Source organism: Heloderma suspectum, chromosome 7, assembly GCF_057233095.1.
Source record: "Heloderma suspectum isolate Gila_16-S chromosome 7, 16-S_ref, whole genome shotgun sequence".
Lineage (NCBI taxonomy): Eukaryota > Metazoa > Chordata > Lepidosauria > Squamata > Helodermatidae > Heloderma > Heloderma suspectum.
Window position 1 is genome coordinate 50,259,732 of NC_139464.1, and position 17,877 is coordinate 50,277,608.

A 17,877-nucleotide genomic window follows, 5' to 3' on the forward strand; every position below is an offset into this window, starting at 1 on the left:
TTCTTTCAATACTGGTGAGATATGTTCCCATCACCTGATCCCAGTCAGTAGCCTGGCAGTTATATTTTGAACTTAAGTGAAGTTTTTGAGCGGTCCTAAAAGGCTGCCCCATGTATAATGCAATACTCAACGTGATGCACTCAGCACGTTATGAATTATTTCTCATCTCTTTTTATTCCCAATGTCAGCTCTTGCCCTCAGAATAATTATACACAAAAATAAAAATGTTGCAATATCTCATAAAAATAATGTGACATAAGGAAGGAATCATTGTCTGTGCCACAGTACATGCTTTACATTCACACGGTCACAGGTTCAATCCACGAACAGAAGAGAAACATCTCAGGATGCTGAAACAAATATTTTGTTTGTAAAAAAAAGCCCAACACGTTTTGGCCTATTTGTATTTTAAGGTGTTCTTCAGGAGGCTGTAAAATAATACAGGACAATACATTACTAAAACAGCATAGAATTTTTAACATTCAAGAACATACAGAATATTGCACACTGCAGATAGGCCTGTGCATACTCACTTATGAAAACGTCTGCAGAAATTCTTATAATAAATATCTCCTACTGAAATTCACTGGCAACTTGGAAAAGTGTTGAGAGCCACGGGGAGTCAGTGTTCTCAGAGCAGAGCCACACTCTTCATGCAGTGTGGAGTTACCCTTCCCTTGATTATTAATATTATCATCATCATCATCGTCGTCGTCGTTACATATTGCATTTCCATACCACCCCATAGCTGAAGCTCTCTGGGCAGTTTACAGAACTTAAAACATTAAATATGATATAAAAAGTTTAAAAGCCATTTACAAAAAGAGCACATAAAAGCATACAGACAATATACACGAACAACATATAACTAAAAACAACATTTTTGATCTTGAAACGCCTAAGCAAAACCACACCCATAGAGAGTCCAACTTTGAATCTTTTGTTGATAACTCAAGGCGATATGGTCGAGGCCTATCAAGATCAAGGGAAGGGTAAACCCAGATACGCAAGGAGTTCTATGTCACCACTTTCGCATTGGTAACACTGCATGCATCCAGGCAGAGGAAAGTCCAAAAGTGGTAGATCAAACCCAGCCTGCCAGTATGCTGAGCAGACAACAAAGAAAGACACACAATCCACAGCAAATGAGACACACAATCCACACAAAAATGCCTCACAGTACTTTTCATGGGAAGTCTTTAGTAGTCCAAAGTTCCAATTAAGGGACAATCCATGTGCGCAGTGCCTCCAAAAGCCCAGACGATGATGGATCCAAACAGAGAAGGCTTTGGGCAATGAAGACGAGATGTTCCTAGCAAAGTCTCTTGGCCTTTGCATCAGCTTAAATGGGAAGGTGTGACTATAAGACATCCCCTCTGGATCACTTGACAGACAAGGAAGGGCTTTCAGCAAGGTCCCTGTCTAAGCAGGGCATCACTGCTCATCCCTCCAGCACTGATGCTTCAGCCAGGGCGACCCATCCTTCAAACTAGGAATGGACATGAATTTATCCACGAATCTCGGGGAGGCCGATTGCCAATGCATTCGGCCCCCCGAAATTGTTGGTGAAATTCTCCGCCCCCCGCCCCCCCCCCCGGGATGGGGCTTACCTCCCTCGAATGTCCCTCTCGGTGGCGGGTCCTGGCGGTGTTTCGGCGGCGTTTCGGCAGGGGCGGGGGTGGCGGCCGGTCTTCCGACCGGCTGCCGCCGCCGCCATTACAAGGTGAATGAAAAAAAAACCACACCTGTGATAGGCTACGTAACGATTAACGTAGCCTATTACGGCTAGATTTCCAAAGTCAGCCATGATAGGCTACGTTAATCGTTACGTAGCCTATCATGGGTGACTTTGGGAAAAAAAAAAGCGCGTATGCAAATGGCAGTGCCCATGGGCGCCGCCATTTGCGTTCCTTATTTGGGCCCGGTAGTTTACGTAAAGATTTACGTAGACTACGGCAAAAATAAGGGCAATGCTATTTGCGTTGCCCTTATTTTCGCCGTAGTCTACGTAAATCTTTATGTAAACTCCCGGGACCAAATAAGGAACGCAAATGGCGGCACCCATGGGTGCCGCCATTTGTGTATGCGCTTTTTTTTTTCCCAAAGTCACCCATGATAGGCTACGTAACGATTAACGTAGCCTATCACGGCTGACTTTGGAAATCTAGCCGTGATAGGCTGCGTAAATCGTTACGTAGCCTATCACGGGTGTTTTTTTTTTCTCACTTTTTATTTCACGGCCAGGGAGACGGGGCGCTTCTCCCCGGCCTGAATTTCGGCCAGGCGAGGCGGGGCACCTCCCCCCCTGGCCTGAACTTTGGGGGGAGAACCGAAGCGCCTCCCCCCCACCGCGAAGCAAGCTGCGGGACCAGGTAAGTCCCTTTCGTACATCACTACTTCAAACCCATCCCACCTCTCTGTCAGATTCTCATGGACAGCCTCCAGCCTCCATGCCTGCCAAGGCCAGACCAGCAGGTGGGCAGGGAGTCGGGTGACTCCCCCTGGCTCTGCTCTGAGAACACTGACAGAGATAAGCTCACACACAGGCTATGACATTCCGAAGGCTGAATGTCATAGTCCATGAAAGCCCCTCCAGGCTACCTCTGGTCAAATCCTGGGTATAACCTGCAAGGCCCAATGCCGTGCTGAAGTTGGGCCCTGACAAGAAGGCTGCAGCTGGGTGTGTTGAGTCTGCTCAGAAACCAGAGCAAGGCTGGATGGGACTTCCTTTAGAGGTGAGGCTCAGTAAACAGACTGGAGGCTTGGATTCAAAAGTGCTCTTCCACGAATGGAAGAGACTTCCACTCATGGACGGGTGCCTCCTCCCCAATTCCCACCCTTTGTCTGCTGCAGACCCCTAAGCCCCCGGGGAGCTACAGTGGGGAGAAAGGGGCAGGAAAATCCATTGCATGGGATCAAACATGTTTATGAATGTTCAGTGATATCACAGCAGCTCAACCAATGGCAGTGTGTGTATATGTATTACAGACAGGTTAAATCTAACAACTTGTTTTAGCCAGAGATACATACAGAGAGATAGAGGGAGAGAACTGAGTGCTAGAAGGTTTGCAATGTTTTTTTAGCCAAAGAAAGAAGTCCATTCTTATCTAACAAATACTTTCTTTTCTTTGGCTGCCAAAGAGGAAATTAATACAGGTAAAGTACATGGCATAATTGCATAATGCTACAACACTGTGATAATTCCACACATTTCCAGGATGAAAACATTCTTGTTATTTCTTTCTAGATCTCTTTATGTAAACCTCTTGGGACTATGGGCAATTCTTACATGTGCAGTTTTGTGTGGATTAGCAATGTACTCCATTTATAAAGACTGTGACCCTTGGACAGCAAAATGTGTGTCAGCACCAGACCAGGTTTAGTATTACACATTTCTAATAGATATGAAACAGCTAGAAAAAGAACTAGGACTGTAATTTTGGATTTGACACTGAGATGTGATGTTGAGTAGATAAACTCATGAGGTGTAGGCACAAGAAATAACAAGAAAGGTATAACAACCCTTCCTTCCTTCCTTCCTTCCTATACCACCCAATAACTGAAGTTCTCTGGATGGTTCACAAAAATTAAAAACAAAAAACGCAGGATAAAACAATAAAAAATATAAGAGCATTAAAACCACAACAATACAACCAGAGTAAAACCTAGCAGCAATGCAGAGATTTAAAATACACATTTAAAACACCAAAGCTAAAAGTCTAGAAAGCGATAATGCTAAAATGCCTGGGAAAATAAAAAGGTCTTCACCTGGCGCCAGAAGGAATACAATGTAGGTGCCAGGTGAACCTCACTAGGGAGCTCATTCCACAGCTGGGGTGCCACAGCATAAAAGGCCCTCCTCCTAGTAGCCACCTGCTTCACTTCCTTTGGCAGGGGCTCACAGAGAAGGACCACTGAGGATGATCTTAGGGTTCAGACAGGCTCATATAGGAGGAGGCGATCCTTCAGATAACCTGGCCCCAAGCTGTTAAGGGCTTTGAATGTTAACACCAGCACTTTGAATCGGGCCCAGAAATGGTCTGGAAGCCAGTGCAGCTGGAAAAGTACTGGCATAATATGAGCTCGTTGGCCAGTCCCTGTTAACAATCTTGCTGCCCTATTTTGGACCAGCTGAAGTTTCCGGACCGTTTTCAAAGGCAGCCCCACGTATAATGCATTGCAGTAATCCAGACGAGAGGTTATCAGAGCATGGATAATTGTAGCTAGGCTAGTTCTGTCCAGATAAGGGCTTAGTTGGTATACTAGCCTAAGCTGATAAAAAGTGCCACTGAGTCCACCTGTGCCTCAAGTGACAGTTCTGGATCCAAGAGTACCATCGAACTATGAACCTGATCCTTTAGGGGGCATGTAACCCCCTCTAGAACAGGTTGAATATCACCTAGCCGGGCAGACGAACCACCCACTAACAGTACCTCTGCCTTGTCTGGACTGAGTTTCAGTTTATTGGCCCTCATCCAGTCCATTGCCATGCCCAGTCACTGATTCAGAACAGCCACTGCCTCACCTGGGTTTGATGAGAAAGAGAGGCAGAGCTGGGTGTTATCCACATATTGATGGCACCTCAGCCCACACCTCCAAATAACCTCCCCTGGTGGTTTCATGTAAATGTTGAACAGCATAGGGGATAAAATAGAGCTCTGTGGAACCCCATGGCATAATTGCCAATGCACAGAGCAATAATCCCTCAGCACCACCTTCTGAGTTGGCCATCGAAGTAAGAGCAGAACGACTGTGGTGCAGTGCCTCCAACTCCCAACCCAGACAGCCTATCCAGAAGGATACCATGGTCAATGGTATTGAAAGCCACTGAGAGGTCCAGGAGAATCAACAGGGTCGCACTCCCACTGTCCCTCTCCTGGCAGAGGTCATCCCACAGGGTGACCAAGGCAGTTTCCATTCCAAAACCAGGCCTGAAGCCCGATTGAAATGGATCTCGATAATCCATTTCATTCAAGAGTGCCTGGAGTTGTCCTGCAACCACTTGCTCTAGCACCTTGCCCAGGAAGCAAGGTGCTTCAGCCGGTGTCCTTAAATGATGTCTCACACAATTGAAATTAATAAATTCTATAGGTTTTAATGCAAAGTTTATACTTTGAATTTACTATGCTGGAAAAAGAGTGATTTTAGGGTGCAATTCTATGCACGTTTAGACAGAAAAAAAGTCCTACAACTCCCAGCATTCCCCAGCCAGCCATGCTGGCTGGGGAATGCTGCAAGTTGTAGGACTTTTTTCTGTCTAAACATGCATAGGACTGTGCCTTTAGGCAGCAATCCTATCTCTGTCTGCCAGGAGTACTAAATCAATGGAACTTATTTCTGAGTAGACATGTAGAGGATTGCACTGCTAAAAGACTATTTCCAACATACTTAGATACCCATTGTCACAAATATATGTTTATTAATTTAAGCTTAGAGAGATTGTAAAGAATTTAGGTAACAGAAATAAGAAAATAAGAGCTCGTATGTGTACATGTGGCAGGCTGGAATGAAATTAAAGTGAAATTCTAATATATAATAATATTGGATTTTTTTCAGCTCGTGCCATATCTGGTATTGGACATTCTACACAATTTTCCAGGCACACCAGGGCTTTTTGTGGCTGGTGCTTACAGCGGAACATTAAGGTAAGTTAATCCAAAATCTAGGGGAGAGGGGAAAAAATGCTCATAACTGATCTTAATGACAACAGCAACCTTTAATCAGATTAATTAATTTAGGGGGCAATCCTATGCATGTTTAGACAGAAAGAAGCCCTATGACTCCCAGCATGTCCCAGCCAGCATGGCTGGCTGGGGCATACTGGGAGTTGTAGGAGTTTTTTCTGTCTAAACACACATAGGATTGCAGTCTTAGGCTGCAATTTTATGCACTCTCAATAAGCCCCAATGCATTTGATAAGCCCCAATGAACTTAGTGGGACTTACTTCCAAGTAAATACACATAGGTCAGGCTTCAAAGCTTCAACTGATTAATTGATAGGGGCTAATATTAATTGGCGGGGTCATACTTTAATCCAGATGTGAGCTAAGGACACAAAAAATATTCTTTGTTTGTTAGGGTATGTTTATTCTGATGAGTCACTGTTAACTGGAAATGGGGGAAAAAACCCTTCAGACAGGATTCACAGAGAAATGAAGGTGTCTTCTCTAATTAGCATGCAGAATTGTCTCACAGAGGAAAGGGAGTACTTTCTTTGGAGTGAAACATTTGTAGTTTACAGCCTTAGGACAATATCTAATGTGACACTGCCGGAAACATAAATTATATTATGGAAAACCCATCACACCAGCAAGCACTATTGGTGTTGCGCTAGAGGTAATTTAAGATAGTGCAACATGATTTATGTTAGCAGTAAAGGAGAAGGGGACAGCAGAGGATGAGATGGCTAGATAGCATCACGGATGCAATGAATATGAACTTGAGCACGCTCCGGGAGAGAGCGCAGGACAGGAAGGCCTGGCGTGCTATGGTCCATGGGGTCACGAAGAGTCGGACACGACTGAACGACTGAACAACAACAAGTGTTGCACTGAATACTGCCCTTAGTTTCTTCTTTATATAATTGCAGTCTTATTACTTTTTTTCATTATTACTATGCTAGTTATTTTAATCATCATCAATTCTAGCTATTAATGCATTAGTAGTGAAATACTAATTTAAAGCAGGTATGAATTAAAACCTTAATTTAAAAAGGACTACATTTTGTCTTCCTTAGTACAGTGTCCTCTAGCATCAATGCCTTAGCTGCAGTGACTGTAGAAGACCTCATTAAACCTCACTTCAAATCACTCACTGAAAGGAAATTGTCCTGGATTTCTAAGGGGATGAGTAAGTATATACAAGATATTTTCAATTTATTTTACCTTAAGGAGACAACTCTTTTCATATATACTGGAGGTTATCTTGATAGATTCCATTAATCACAGAATTCATATATTGAAGTCTTGATAGAGTAATATAAAGATAACTTACAGCAAGGTGTTGTATAATAACTCATACAGTATCAAGCTTCTATAATTCTCCTGCTTCCTGCTGTTAAGCAGGCATACAAGCAGGTTAGTGTAATCTGTTTCATACAGCACGCTTGACTTATCAGAAAACCCATTACACAGCCTTTGCAAACAGATACATCAATGCTGATTTTTAGTAACAGGGTTTGTTTAATTAATTAATTAATTAGCTCCATATACCACTAGATGTCTATACCTCTTACCATATTTAAACAATATCTCTAAGCGGTAATTTAAATAATAAATTCAAGTAATTCAGGGTGCAATCCTATGCACGTTTAGTCAGAAAAAGTCCTACAATTTGCAGCATGCCAAACTGCCTGGATTGATACTGGGAGTTGTAGGACTTTTTTCTGTCTAAATGTGCATAGGATTGTGCCTTTACAACAGTCCTATGCATATTTACTTAGAAGTACGGGTCATTATGTTCAGGGGGTTTACTCCTACGTAAGTGTGTATAGGATTGCAGTCTTAGTGCATTTAAATATATTAAGAAATAGCCTTTGGCACACATCCTTAGTCCCCATATCCCACTGTAACTAAGCCTAAGTCACTACAACTCAGATAATTTCATATGCCTTTTCTCCCTTTCCCTTCCTGTTACCTTCCCTGTGCTGAATTTTAGAATGTAAGCTTCTTGGGGCAGGCACCTGTCCTCTTCAACTTTGTAAAGCTGTATGCACATTAATGACGCTATATTAACAACAAATAACAACAACAGGAGATCAGTAAAGGGCCATGAAGTAAAGTATGGATGTGGCAAAGGTGGGTTTATCACACCAGGACAATTTCCAATATTCCTCAAGTATTGCCATTCCTGAATACTGTTGCTTATTTTCAGTGGTAACAGTGGTTCACATATCTGAACTCCTGCTTAGCACTAATTACTGACATCTCCTATTCCAGGTTTAGTGTCTGTGTGTGTGGTGTGTGTGTGACTTCCTAATTGTAAATTATAGCAGTGTGGATGGTGGGCATAATTGAAGTATCATTCAGCATATATATTCTGTGAGGAGGAAAACAAGTTAATTCATGCAAATTGCCATCTTTCTACCAACTGCCCCATGGCTGCCACTTCATGTGGGGACCATGCAATCTCAAAACTATTACATCTTTGGTATAAGTATCTTTAGACAACAATGAATTTGTAGTGTTTGTTTGTTTATGTGATCTTCTCCTCTTGTTTGACACAAACAAGAACCTGTCCTTCTGTTGATTTTAGCTATTCCTAGATACAATCCTAGGTGCTAAGGGGTTTTGATTTGTTATCAGGAGAGAGTGAAACAAAATCTACATGGCAAAACCTGCAGTGAACAACCTACAAATCCTATGCAGCAGTTCTATAGTTTTTAATGGAATGACTCCATTCGCTGTATTGTTTGTGAATCACAGCCCCAGAATTATAAAAAAAAATGTAATTTGACATGTCTCTGTACATCTTCATTTAGGTCTGTTTTATGGAGGAGTGTGCATTGCTATGGCTGCCTTGGCATCACTTCTAGGAGGTTTGTTACAGGTAGGAGTTTAATAATTTCTCAGTTCATGTGAATTTGCCTGGGAGAACAGAACAATTGGTAGAGCTATTTAAAATCCTAAAAGATTATGCTGTTAAAGTGCTGCACTCAATATGCCAACAAATTTGGAACACTCAACAGTGGCCACTAGAAAAGGTCAGTTTACATTCCAGTTCCAAAGAAGGGCAATGCCAAAGAGTGTTCAAACTACCGTACAATTGCGCTCATTTCACATGCCAGCAAGGTTATGCTCAAAATCCTACAAGCTAGGCTTCAGCAGTACGTGAACCGAGAACTACCGGAAGTACAAGCTGGGTTTCAAAGAGGCAGAGAAACTAGAGATCAAATCGTTGACATTCGCTGGATCATGGAGAAAGCAAGAGAATTCCAGAAAAACATCTATTTCTGCTTCATTGACTACTCTAAAACCTTTGATTGTGTGGATCACAACAAACTGTGGCAAATTCTTAAAGAGATGGGAGTACCAGGCCACCTTACCTGTCTCCTAAGAAACCTGTACGAGGGTCAAGAAGCAACAGTAAGAACCAGACATGGAACAACCGATTGGTTCAAAATTGAGAAAGGAGTACAACAAGGCTGTATATTGTCGCCCTGCTTATTTAACTTATATGCAGAGTACATCATGAGAAACGCTGGGTTGGTTGAATCACAGGTCGGAATTAAGATTGCCGGGAGAATTATCAACAACCTCAGATATGCAGACGATACCACCCTAATGGCAGAAAGCGAAGAGGATCTCAAGAGCCTCTTGTTGAGAGTGAAAGTGGAGAGTGCAAAAGCTGGTTTGAAACTCAACATTAAACAAACTAAGATCATGGCATCTGGGTCATCACTTCCTGGCATATAGAAGGGGAAGAAATGGCAGCAGTGACAGATTTTATTTTCTTGGGCTCCAAGATCACCACAGACGGTGACTGTAGCCATGAAATTAAAAGACGCTTGCGCCTTGGGAGGAAAGCTATGGCAAACCTAGACAGCATAGTAAGAAGCAGAGACATCACCTTGCCGACAAAGGTTCATATAATCAAAGCTATGGTTTTCCCAGTAGTAACGTATGGTTGTGAGAGCAGGACTATAAGGAAGGCTGAGTGCCGAAGAATTGATGCTTTCGAACTGTGATGCTGGAGAAGACTCTTACGAGTCCCCTGGACTGCAAGGAAGTCAAATCTTGGGATGGTGGAGAATTTCTCCCCGAAACTTCGGGGGGCTGAGCGCCAACGTGTTCGGCCCCCCGAACAAGTTTCGGGGAGAAATTCTCCACCCCCCGCCCCCCGCGCCCCCCCCGGACGGGACTTACCTTTGCCGAATGTCCCTCCCAGCAGCGGGTCCGGCTGGCGGTTCGGCGGGTCTTCGTCCGGGGCGGGAGCGGCAGCCGGTCTTTCGACCAGCTGCCACCCCCGCCATTCCAATAAAAGAAAAAAAAAAAACGCCCCCGTGATAGGCTATGTGACGATTAACATAGCCTATCACGGCTAGATCTACAAAGTCAGCCGTGATAGGCTGCATTAATCGTCACGTAGCCTATCACGGGTGACTTAAAAAAAAAAAAAAAGCGCGTACGGATAATGGCAGCCGCCATAGGGAGCCACTATTCCCGTTCCTTATTTGGTCGCTGTAGTCTACGTAAAGATTTACGTAGACTACGGCGAAAATAAGGGCAACGCAAATAGCGTTGCCCTTATTTTCGCCGTAGTCTACGTAAATCTTTACGTAGACTACAGCGACCAAATAAGGAACGCGAATGGCGGCTCCCTATGGGGGCCGCCATTTGTGTACACGCTTTTTTTTTTAAAGTCACCCGTGATAGGCTACGTGACGATTAACGTAGCCTATCACGGCTGACTTTGCAGATCTAGCCATGATAGGCTACGTTAATCGTCACGTAGCCTATCACGGGGGCGTTTTATTTTTTTTTTTAAACTTTGGAGTTCGCGGCCGGGCGAGGCGAGGCGCCTCCCCCCCCCGGCCTGAACTTCGCGGGGGGAGCAGTGAAGCGCCTCCCCCCCACCGCGAACAAGCTTCGAGGATAGGTAAGTGACTTTCGTCCACCCCTAGTCAAATCAGTCAGTCCTAAAGGAAATCAACCCTGACTGCTCATTGGAAGGACAGATACTGAAACTGAAGCTCAAATATTTTGGCCACCTAATGTGAAGAGAAAACTCACTGGAAAAGACCCTGATGCTGGGAAAGATTGAAGGCAAAAGGAGAAGGGGACGGCAGAGGATGAGATGGCTAGATAGCATCACCGATGCAATGAATATGAACTTGAGCACACTCCAGGAGAGAGCGGAGGACAGGAAGGCCTGGCATGCTATGGTCCATGGGGTCACAAAGACTCGGACACCACTTAACGACTGAACAACAACAACGATAGGTGAAGAAAGGGTTGCACATCACCTCTCCTTATCACTTCTCTATTATCAGTCATATCTTCCTATACAGTACTCACTATCGCCCTTATAAGTTAATGGTAATATATATTCATGGTGTATAGAAAGTTATTCCAGTGAAGCTAAATGTTGGTTTAAAAATGGTTAATGTTCAGCATTGAATATTCAACTTCTTTCTGAATATATGATTTTACTCATTCCTCAGGCAGCTCTCAGTATTTTTGGCATGGTTGGTGGGCCTCTCCTAGGACTCTTTTCTTTGGGTATCCTTTGTCCCTTCGCCAACCCTGTGGTAAGTTGCCATTCTATATTTTCCTTGTGGCAGAGAAGCAGCCTATTATAGTATTTAATTTCTACCCTGTCTTTTGATCCAAGAAGTTCCACGGCAGTTTATGTAGACAGCAAAATATAGTCAAAGGCACTTTATAAGTGCCAGTTAAAACTACCCATCAAAACAAGGAACATACATGTATTATCAATATCAGAAATTAGCCAGACACCTTATAAATATGTATAAAGCATATTTATTTATAGATGTAATAATAGGCTGCATTTTGTTCATAGTCCTCACAAGGTGATTTACAGTACTATAGTAAGTAAGTAATAATTTATTACAGTCAATTGACCAGCAAAATAGATTTACAACATTATACAAAATCCATAGAGAATAACCATTATTAAACTAAAAAAGAGCACATCGCACAAATTATGCATAATAAAGCCTCAAATTAAGGCCTGGCATATTTTAATTGCTACTGCTCAGAATTTGGCAACGTTAAGAGTGATATGTGCTTTTACATTGGAAAGAGGTAAATAAGCATAAAAAGTTGTTTGGATGTCCTGGCAATTTAACCAAAAATGGTTCAATAAAACTTTTACGTGCATCCCGATAAAAAGAACAATTTAGGAGAACGTGAGACACTGTTTCGATCTCCCCTGATCCACATGCGCACTTATGTTCATGATAAGGAACTTTTCTGTATCTGCTGCCTTCAAGGACAGCTGAGGGAAGTGAGTTACTTCAGGCTAATGTGAAGGCTCAGCAATATCTTTGAGCTGAGAGTGTAACAAGATATTTTGCCAGATTAAAAGGCTAGCGCACTCTATCATAAAGGCTGGGATTGGGGATTGATCCTAAATCCTACTGATGGTCTACATCGACAAGATGTTGTCTAGTAGCCCCCTGGCCACCTCATATCCCATTGGAATGAGGTTGTCAGGGGAAAAGCCATAAGACTGTAGCATTTGATATATTTTATTGGACCATGAAGATTGAAAACTATCATAAAGAATTAGCGGGGCTAGGCCAACGGGGGAAAAAATAAACTTCAGACAGGTGTTAAAAATTGTGAGCCAGGCCCTGGTTTCAACCTTTTGAAGTCCAGCCTCTTAACATAGAATTGCATTGGAAAGGCACCATGGAGCTTGGAGGGTAGCCCTCAAAAATTTATATTGAATTACTTGGAGGGTGGAAAAAGTGATGCATGGTCCAATTAGTACAACGTACAAAAGTTGGGTTATCACTTCGGCCTTAAAAAGCTATATTGCTTCCGGAACGTACTGGCCTCCTCTACTCAATTTTTTTTTTAATACAGCACAAGCACTCCTATGGGCTGACCGGCTCAGAAAGTCTGCAGGCGCCTTCTGTCCTCCATTAGCTTGGAAGACAACTCCTAGATAGTTAAAGAACTTTACCTGCTCTATTTTGTGATTGTTGATAGACCACATGTAGAGCTTTGGTCTTTTGGCAAACATCATTACTTTTATTTTTTTATAATTAATATGAAGATTTCATGATGACAATGTTGTGTCAAAGCCCTTAATGTTCTCTTCAGGCCAACAGGTGACTGAGAGAATTACTGCATCATCTGCGTATAATAACATAGTTAGGTGCCTGTTACTTAACTTAGGTGGATGGACATCAGGATGGCTAAGGACTCTAACTAGTGAATCTATATAAAAATTAAAAAATGGTGGGGCTAATATGCACCCTTGCTTAACACTGTTGGATGCTACAATGGGACCAGACAGAGAGCCCTAGGGATTGCATCTAATGTTTAAGATGGTATTTTCATGGAGTTTATATATAAGAAATAATAGGTAGTGATCCACCATGGTGGCCTGGAGCTTTGACCAGAGTCTGTTTCTAGAAACAGAGTCAAAAGCAGCTTTAAGATCTACGAACGCTGGAAACAAAGATGACTTTGGCATACTTGTGTATTTCTCCACCAAATGTTATAAAATTAAAGCCTGATCTAAGGTGGAGTGACCAGATCTAAGTCCAGCTTGTTCATCAGCCAAGATATTCTCATGGTCCATCCAGTGTAAAAGTTTCAAGTAGAGATGTCTGGCATACAACCAACTAATTGTGGTAAGAAGGCTAATGGGTTGATAATTCACAGGATTCTCCTTCTCTCCCTTTTTAAAGAAAGGAATAATAATGGCCAAATCCCAGTCTGGGGGAATATGTGCATACTGATCTATGTAAGTGAAAAGAGTTGCAAGAATTGGAGCCCTCCAGGCAATGTTACTTTTGAATAGCTCTGCGGGCATGTAGTCGCAAGCGGGAGCTTTGCCTAATTTAAGTTGGTTTATCAAATCGATAATCTCTCAAGCTGTAACTGGGGGCCATTTAGGTAGGTTATCAGAAATACACTCCAACTGAAAGGGAGGAGGAACCTCTTTTCCTGCATATAATGCTGAAAAATACGCTTCCCAGCTCTCAGCAGATATATGACATTCCAGATGCGCAGGACCATGGGAGGGGTGCACTGCTGTCAGATGCCAGAAGGTGGCAGAATCACTGGACCTGACTGCATGTATAAGCTGTTCCCCGTTTTGGGGGCATGTTCCTTTTTATGCTTAAGTAGAGTTTTATAGTGGGGTTTTTTCAAGGATTAAGTCCACTAGTGGCACCGCTAGGGGATTTTGCTTGTAAGTTCAAAATTTTGCACTCAGGGCCTTCTTGGCTTGGATACAATCCCCATCAAATCAACCCTGTGATCTATGATTGTGAGGCTGGGCTGTCCCCACAGTCCTGACAGTTAAATGAGCCTTTAGTTTATTAACCAAAGACTCATATATATCAAGGATTCCCTCATTAGGTCCCAGCACAAGGACAGAAGAACAGATCTTTTGGAAGTGGTCCAAGTGTGACAGCTTAGTAAGCGTCCCGTCCACCTTCTCAGACCATCTGATCTTAGAAGACCTGATTTCAACTATGGTATTTGGTATAGAATCAATGGTGCTATACATCTGCCAGTCCAAAGGTTTCAGAGTTAGGGTCAGTGTGGGAGATGATCACTATCAAGCTGTTTGTCTACTTCAAGATGGTCCACAAGATGGGTCAGATTTCAAGAACTAACTAGGTAATCAATAATACTCATCCTGGAGCCTGACCAGAAGGTAAATTCTCTGGGAACGTGCCCCGTACAGGAGCCATTTAGAGTGCAAAGGTACAGTCGATGAAGCATTTGAATCATACATAGTTCGGAGTAGTTGTTGATAGTATCTTTTGATTGGCGTGTATTTATTGAAGAAAGGGGAGGCCTGTCAGGGGGACAGGTGATGAGGCGAGAGTAAAGTGCTGCATCGTTTGATCCTGCTCTGGCATTAAAATCCCACCCCCTATTAGTACATACGTGGGCAGGGCAGTCGCAGTTAGGTCTCCAATGTAAGACTCCAGGTCTGACCAAACCTTGTTTATCTGGGAACGAAGGTGTTTGGGGGGTATATATACATTCAGTAGTAGAATACTACAGTGGTTAAATTTTACTTTTGTTGCCACTGTAAACTGATCTAAAGGAGTGAGGTTGGTTATGAACAAGCGAAGCCTTGCGGAGATAAAAATGCATAAGCCACCCTTTGGTCGCCCTTTCTTTTCACTGGGGGAAGCTTGTAACTGATGCGCTGTGAATCCATTTAATTCTATGATGTCCAGTGCCCAAGTCTCTTGCAGCATAATAATGTCAAATTTGGATACATAGTTTATGAATGATTCATTTCCACTCTTGCTTTTCCACCCAGCCATATTCCATGACAGGGAGGAAAGACTTCATTGAGAAGTCAGAAATCAATCTGTGCCATCAGCTGGGGGTGCTTTACTGGTGGTTGGTGTGCAGGAAAGACCTGAGTTGACATATTCAGCTAGGGGAAGAACAAATGGATCTGACCCCTGTTTAGCAGGTGAATACATTTTGGACTGAGTCAAACGCACCTCCAAAGAGTCAGACTGTATATTTTTCACTGGTGGCAGAGCTGAGTCTTATTTGGTGTAAGGCTAGCGGAAACCTGGACACCATGTAAACTGTTTCTAGTATGAGACCAGCTTCCTGGACTAGCTGTGACTAGTTGAAAAGTAGTGATGTCCTGGCAGGGACGTCGCAAAAGGGCAATCAAGAGATTATATAAAGCTTGGTCAGCATCCCACACAGGGGGCAATATAGGCTGGAATGGTGGTGCCCGTGGGAAAGTCAGTGTAGATAGGTCCTTTCTGGATTTTTGTACTGTAGGATGCCTTTCTTTGGACGATGGCTTATTGTTAAAAAATATTAAATCCACTTATTGGCTGTTTATCTGATGCTGGGTACTCTCTGCCGCATTAGGGGACTTTGGAGGAGTAATAATAAGTTGACTGTTAGTATTGCTAATATGGTTTGCGAAGTCTGAGTGTGGGGGAACTGCTCCCAGCAACTTACACTGTCAAATAAGGACACTAGACCAGACTTTAAATCTTCCCTTTTAGTATTAATATCTGTGAAGTTTGCAGAGTTCGTATCCAAGTGCATCATGGCCTCTGATGTTTCAAGGTGAAGCGACTCCTTTGGATAAATTCTTAAAACTTCAGTGGGATGGTTAGACGCAAGCTGAGGATTTGCAGTGAGATCACTCAAGGATGTATCCATGGGAGCCTTATCATCATGGCATTTTTGGTGAGCAGCATAGAGAAGCACCCGCAGAGCAAGGGGCAGATAGTAGGATTGTAAAAGATTCTGATGGGGGAGATATGGAACCTGGACGGAAAAGTCTCCATTCTAAACAGCATAAGGAGAATTACAGTCTGTATTCGAAAGTGGGTAAAACTCTCTTCTGATTAAATTTTGCAGGGAGCCAGTCAAGAGATAATAAATCTATATGGCAGGGCTGGCAGTGAAGGAGTTGACTCAAGGACAGAATCACCGCCTTTTGCGAGAGCCATCAACCACTGTTAACTCTATTCAGGCCAATTTGCAGTAACACCTGCATGTTTTGAAAAATCCAAGTAGAAGTGTGTTTGTTTAATGCTCTCAACTTTCCCATTGTAATGAGACTGTTGCTTACATGCTGCAGTAAAGGACTTCGGAACCCTTGTGGGTCTGATTTAGTTTCTGTAATTCCATGGGCCAACGAGTAATTTAGATGGGCCCACAGACTGACACTCGCCGAGGGTGTCATCTTTAGTGCAAACAGACTGTAATTTATCGAATATTAGTATTGTGGTCTGAGCAGTAAGGAGACATTGTCGAGCATTTAAGTTTTTGTTCACAGCAAAAGGAATCTGTGTGTTTCCAGAGCCCAAAGGAGAGGAAATTTCAAAAGGCTCAGAGGGCTCGGAAAGGGTCCATTCTACTGGTGAAAACAGAGCGTCAAACTCCAAGGCAGCGTATCTATTTGAGGTTGTCAGAGGCAATGAATTATTTACAGACTCACGTACTGAGAAAAGGTCATCGATCTGTAGCTGTTTTGTAATCTTGGCAGCAGGTTAAATTCAGGGCTTAATTTACACCATTTTTTTTTGTTGCCCATGCCTTAGCAGTTTGAGTAGAAGACCTGTTTGTTTGCCGTTTCTCACCTTTTAATGTTTCTTCTAAATGTTTAAATCAATGACATACACTTTCAGTAGGTCAAGAGCCAGGGAGGGCCCAGGTCCAGGTCCAAATCATATAACAATCAACACTAAAAACAATAAATAAAATTAAAATAAACTAAAGCAAACATGGAGCTCTATTGATACACCCTTAGCGTCGCCATCTTGCTTTGGCACTCCCACCTACATTACTATGGTAAAGTATAAAGTACATTAAACACTAGAAAATCCAAACAGTTATACAACTGTATAAAAACAGCAACTTAAGCCAGATAAAATTACAATATTAATAAAAACATTAATAAAATAGCAGCTTAGACTAAAAAGAAAAGAAACAAGGCACAGCACTAAAAACATTTTAGGGCAGCTCAATAATTTTAAATCAGTAGCATTAAAAGATCTTAAGAAATGGCCACCCAAAACAAATACATTGTAGACTGGTTTAAAAGCTTGTAATGTTGGTATGAATTGCAGCTTAGTAGGGAGGGGGTTCTACAACCTGGGTGCCACCACAGAAAAAGCCTCATCTCTCATGCCCACCTACCAAATCGATCGCACTGGTGGACCTACAAGCAGGGCCTCTGAGGTAGATCTCAATCCATAGGCAGATCCAAGGTGTAGGCAGCCCTTCATATAACCTGTTCTTAAACCATTTAGGACTTTAAAGATTAAAGCCAGCACTTTGATTTGAGCCTGGAAGCACACTGACATTTGAGCAACCAGTGCAACTAGTACAGAATCAGAGTAGCCAGGAGATATATAAAAACCTCCCTGCACATAGAGAGCTAGAATTTCAGAGCGTAAATTATGTTAGAATCTTTAGATTATGTTCTGTTTGACAATCTGCTCTCTGTCAGTAGGGAATTTTCACAAAGGGAAAACATTCAAGCTTACCTCTGAATTCTAAAATACTATAACATCAAGGGACCATATGCATTTTCTGAATGTGTAGATAAGGCCTCGCCGTAGTTAATTATATATGGACTGCGCAGAATACATTAGGCTAGTTAGAAAAATTAGCACTTCCACATTTTGGAATAACACATTTTGGAATAACTACCTGGACAGACCTGCAT

At 42.6% G+C, this 17,877-nt stretch overlaps 1 protein-coding gene across 1 annotated transcript in view; it reads left to right on the forward strand.

Annotated features, from left to right (window-relative positions):
• Window positions 1-17,877, forward strand: part of LOC146339760 (sodium-coupled monocarboxylate transporter 1-like) — a 62,903-nt gene that overhangs the window by 25,077 nt on the left and 19,949 nt on the right. Inside the window, exons 7-11 of the mRNA XM_084810149.1 lie at window positions 3,248-3,377; window positions 5,557-5,645; window positions 6,737-6,849; window positions 8,480-8,547; window positions 11,162-11,248. Of these exons, the coding sequence (XP_084666275.1) occupies window positions 3,248-3,377; window positions 5,557-5,645; window positions 6,737-6,849; window positions 8,480-8,547; window positions 11,162-11,248 (487 nt within the window). The remainder of the gene's footprint in view (window positions 1-3,247; window positions 3,378-5,556; window positions 5,646-6,736; window positions 6,850-8,479; window positions 8,548-11,161; window positions 11,249-17,877) is intronic.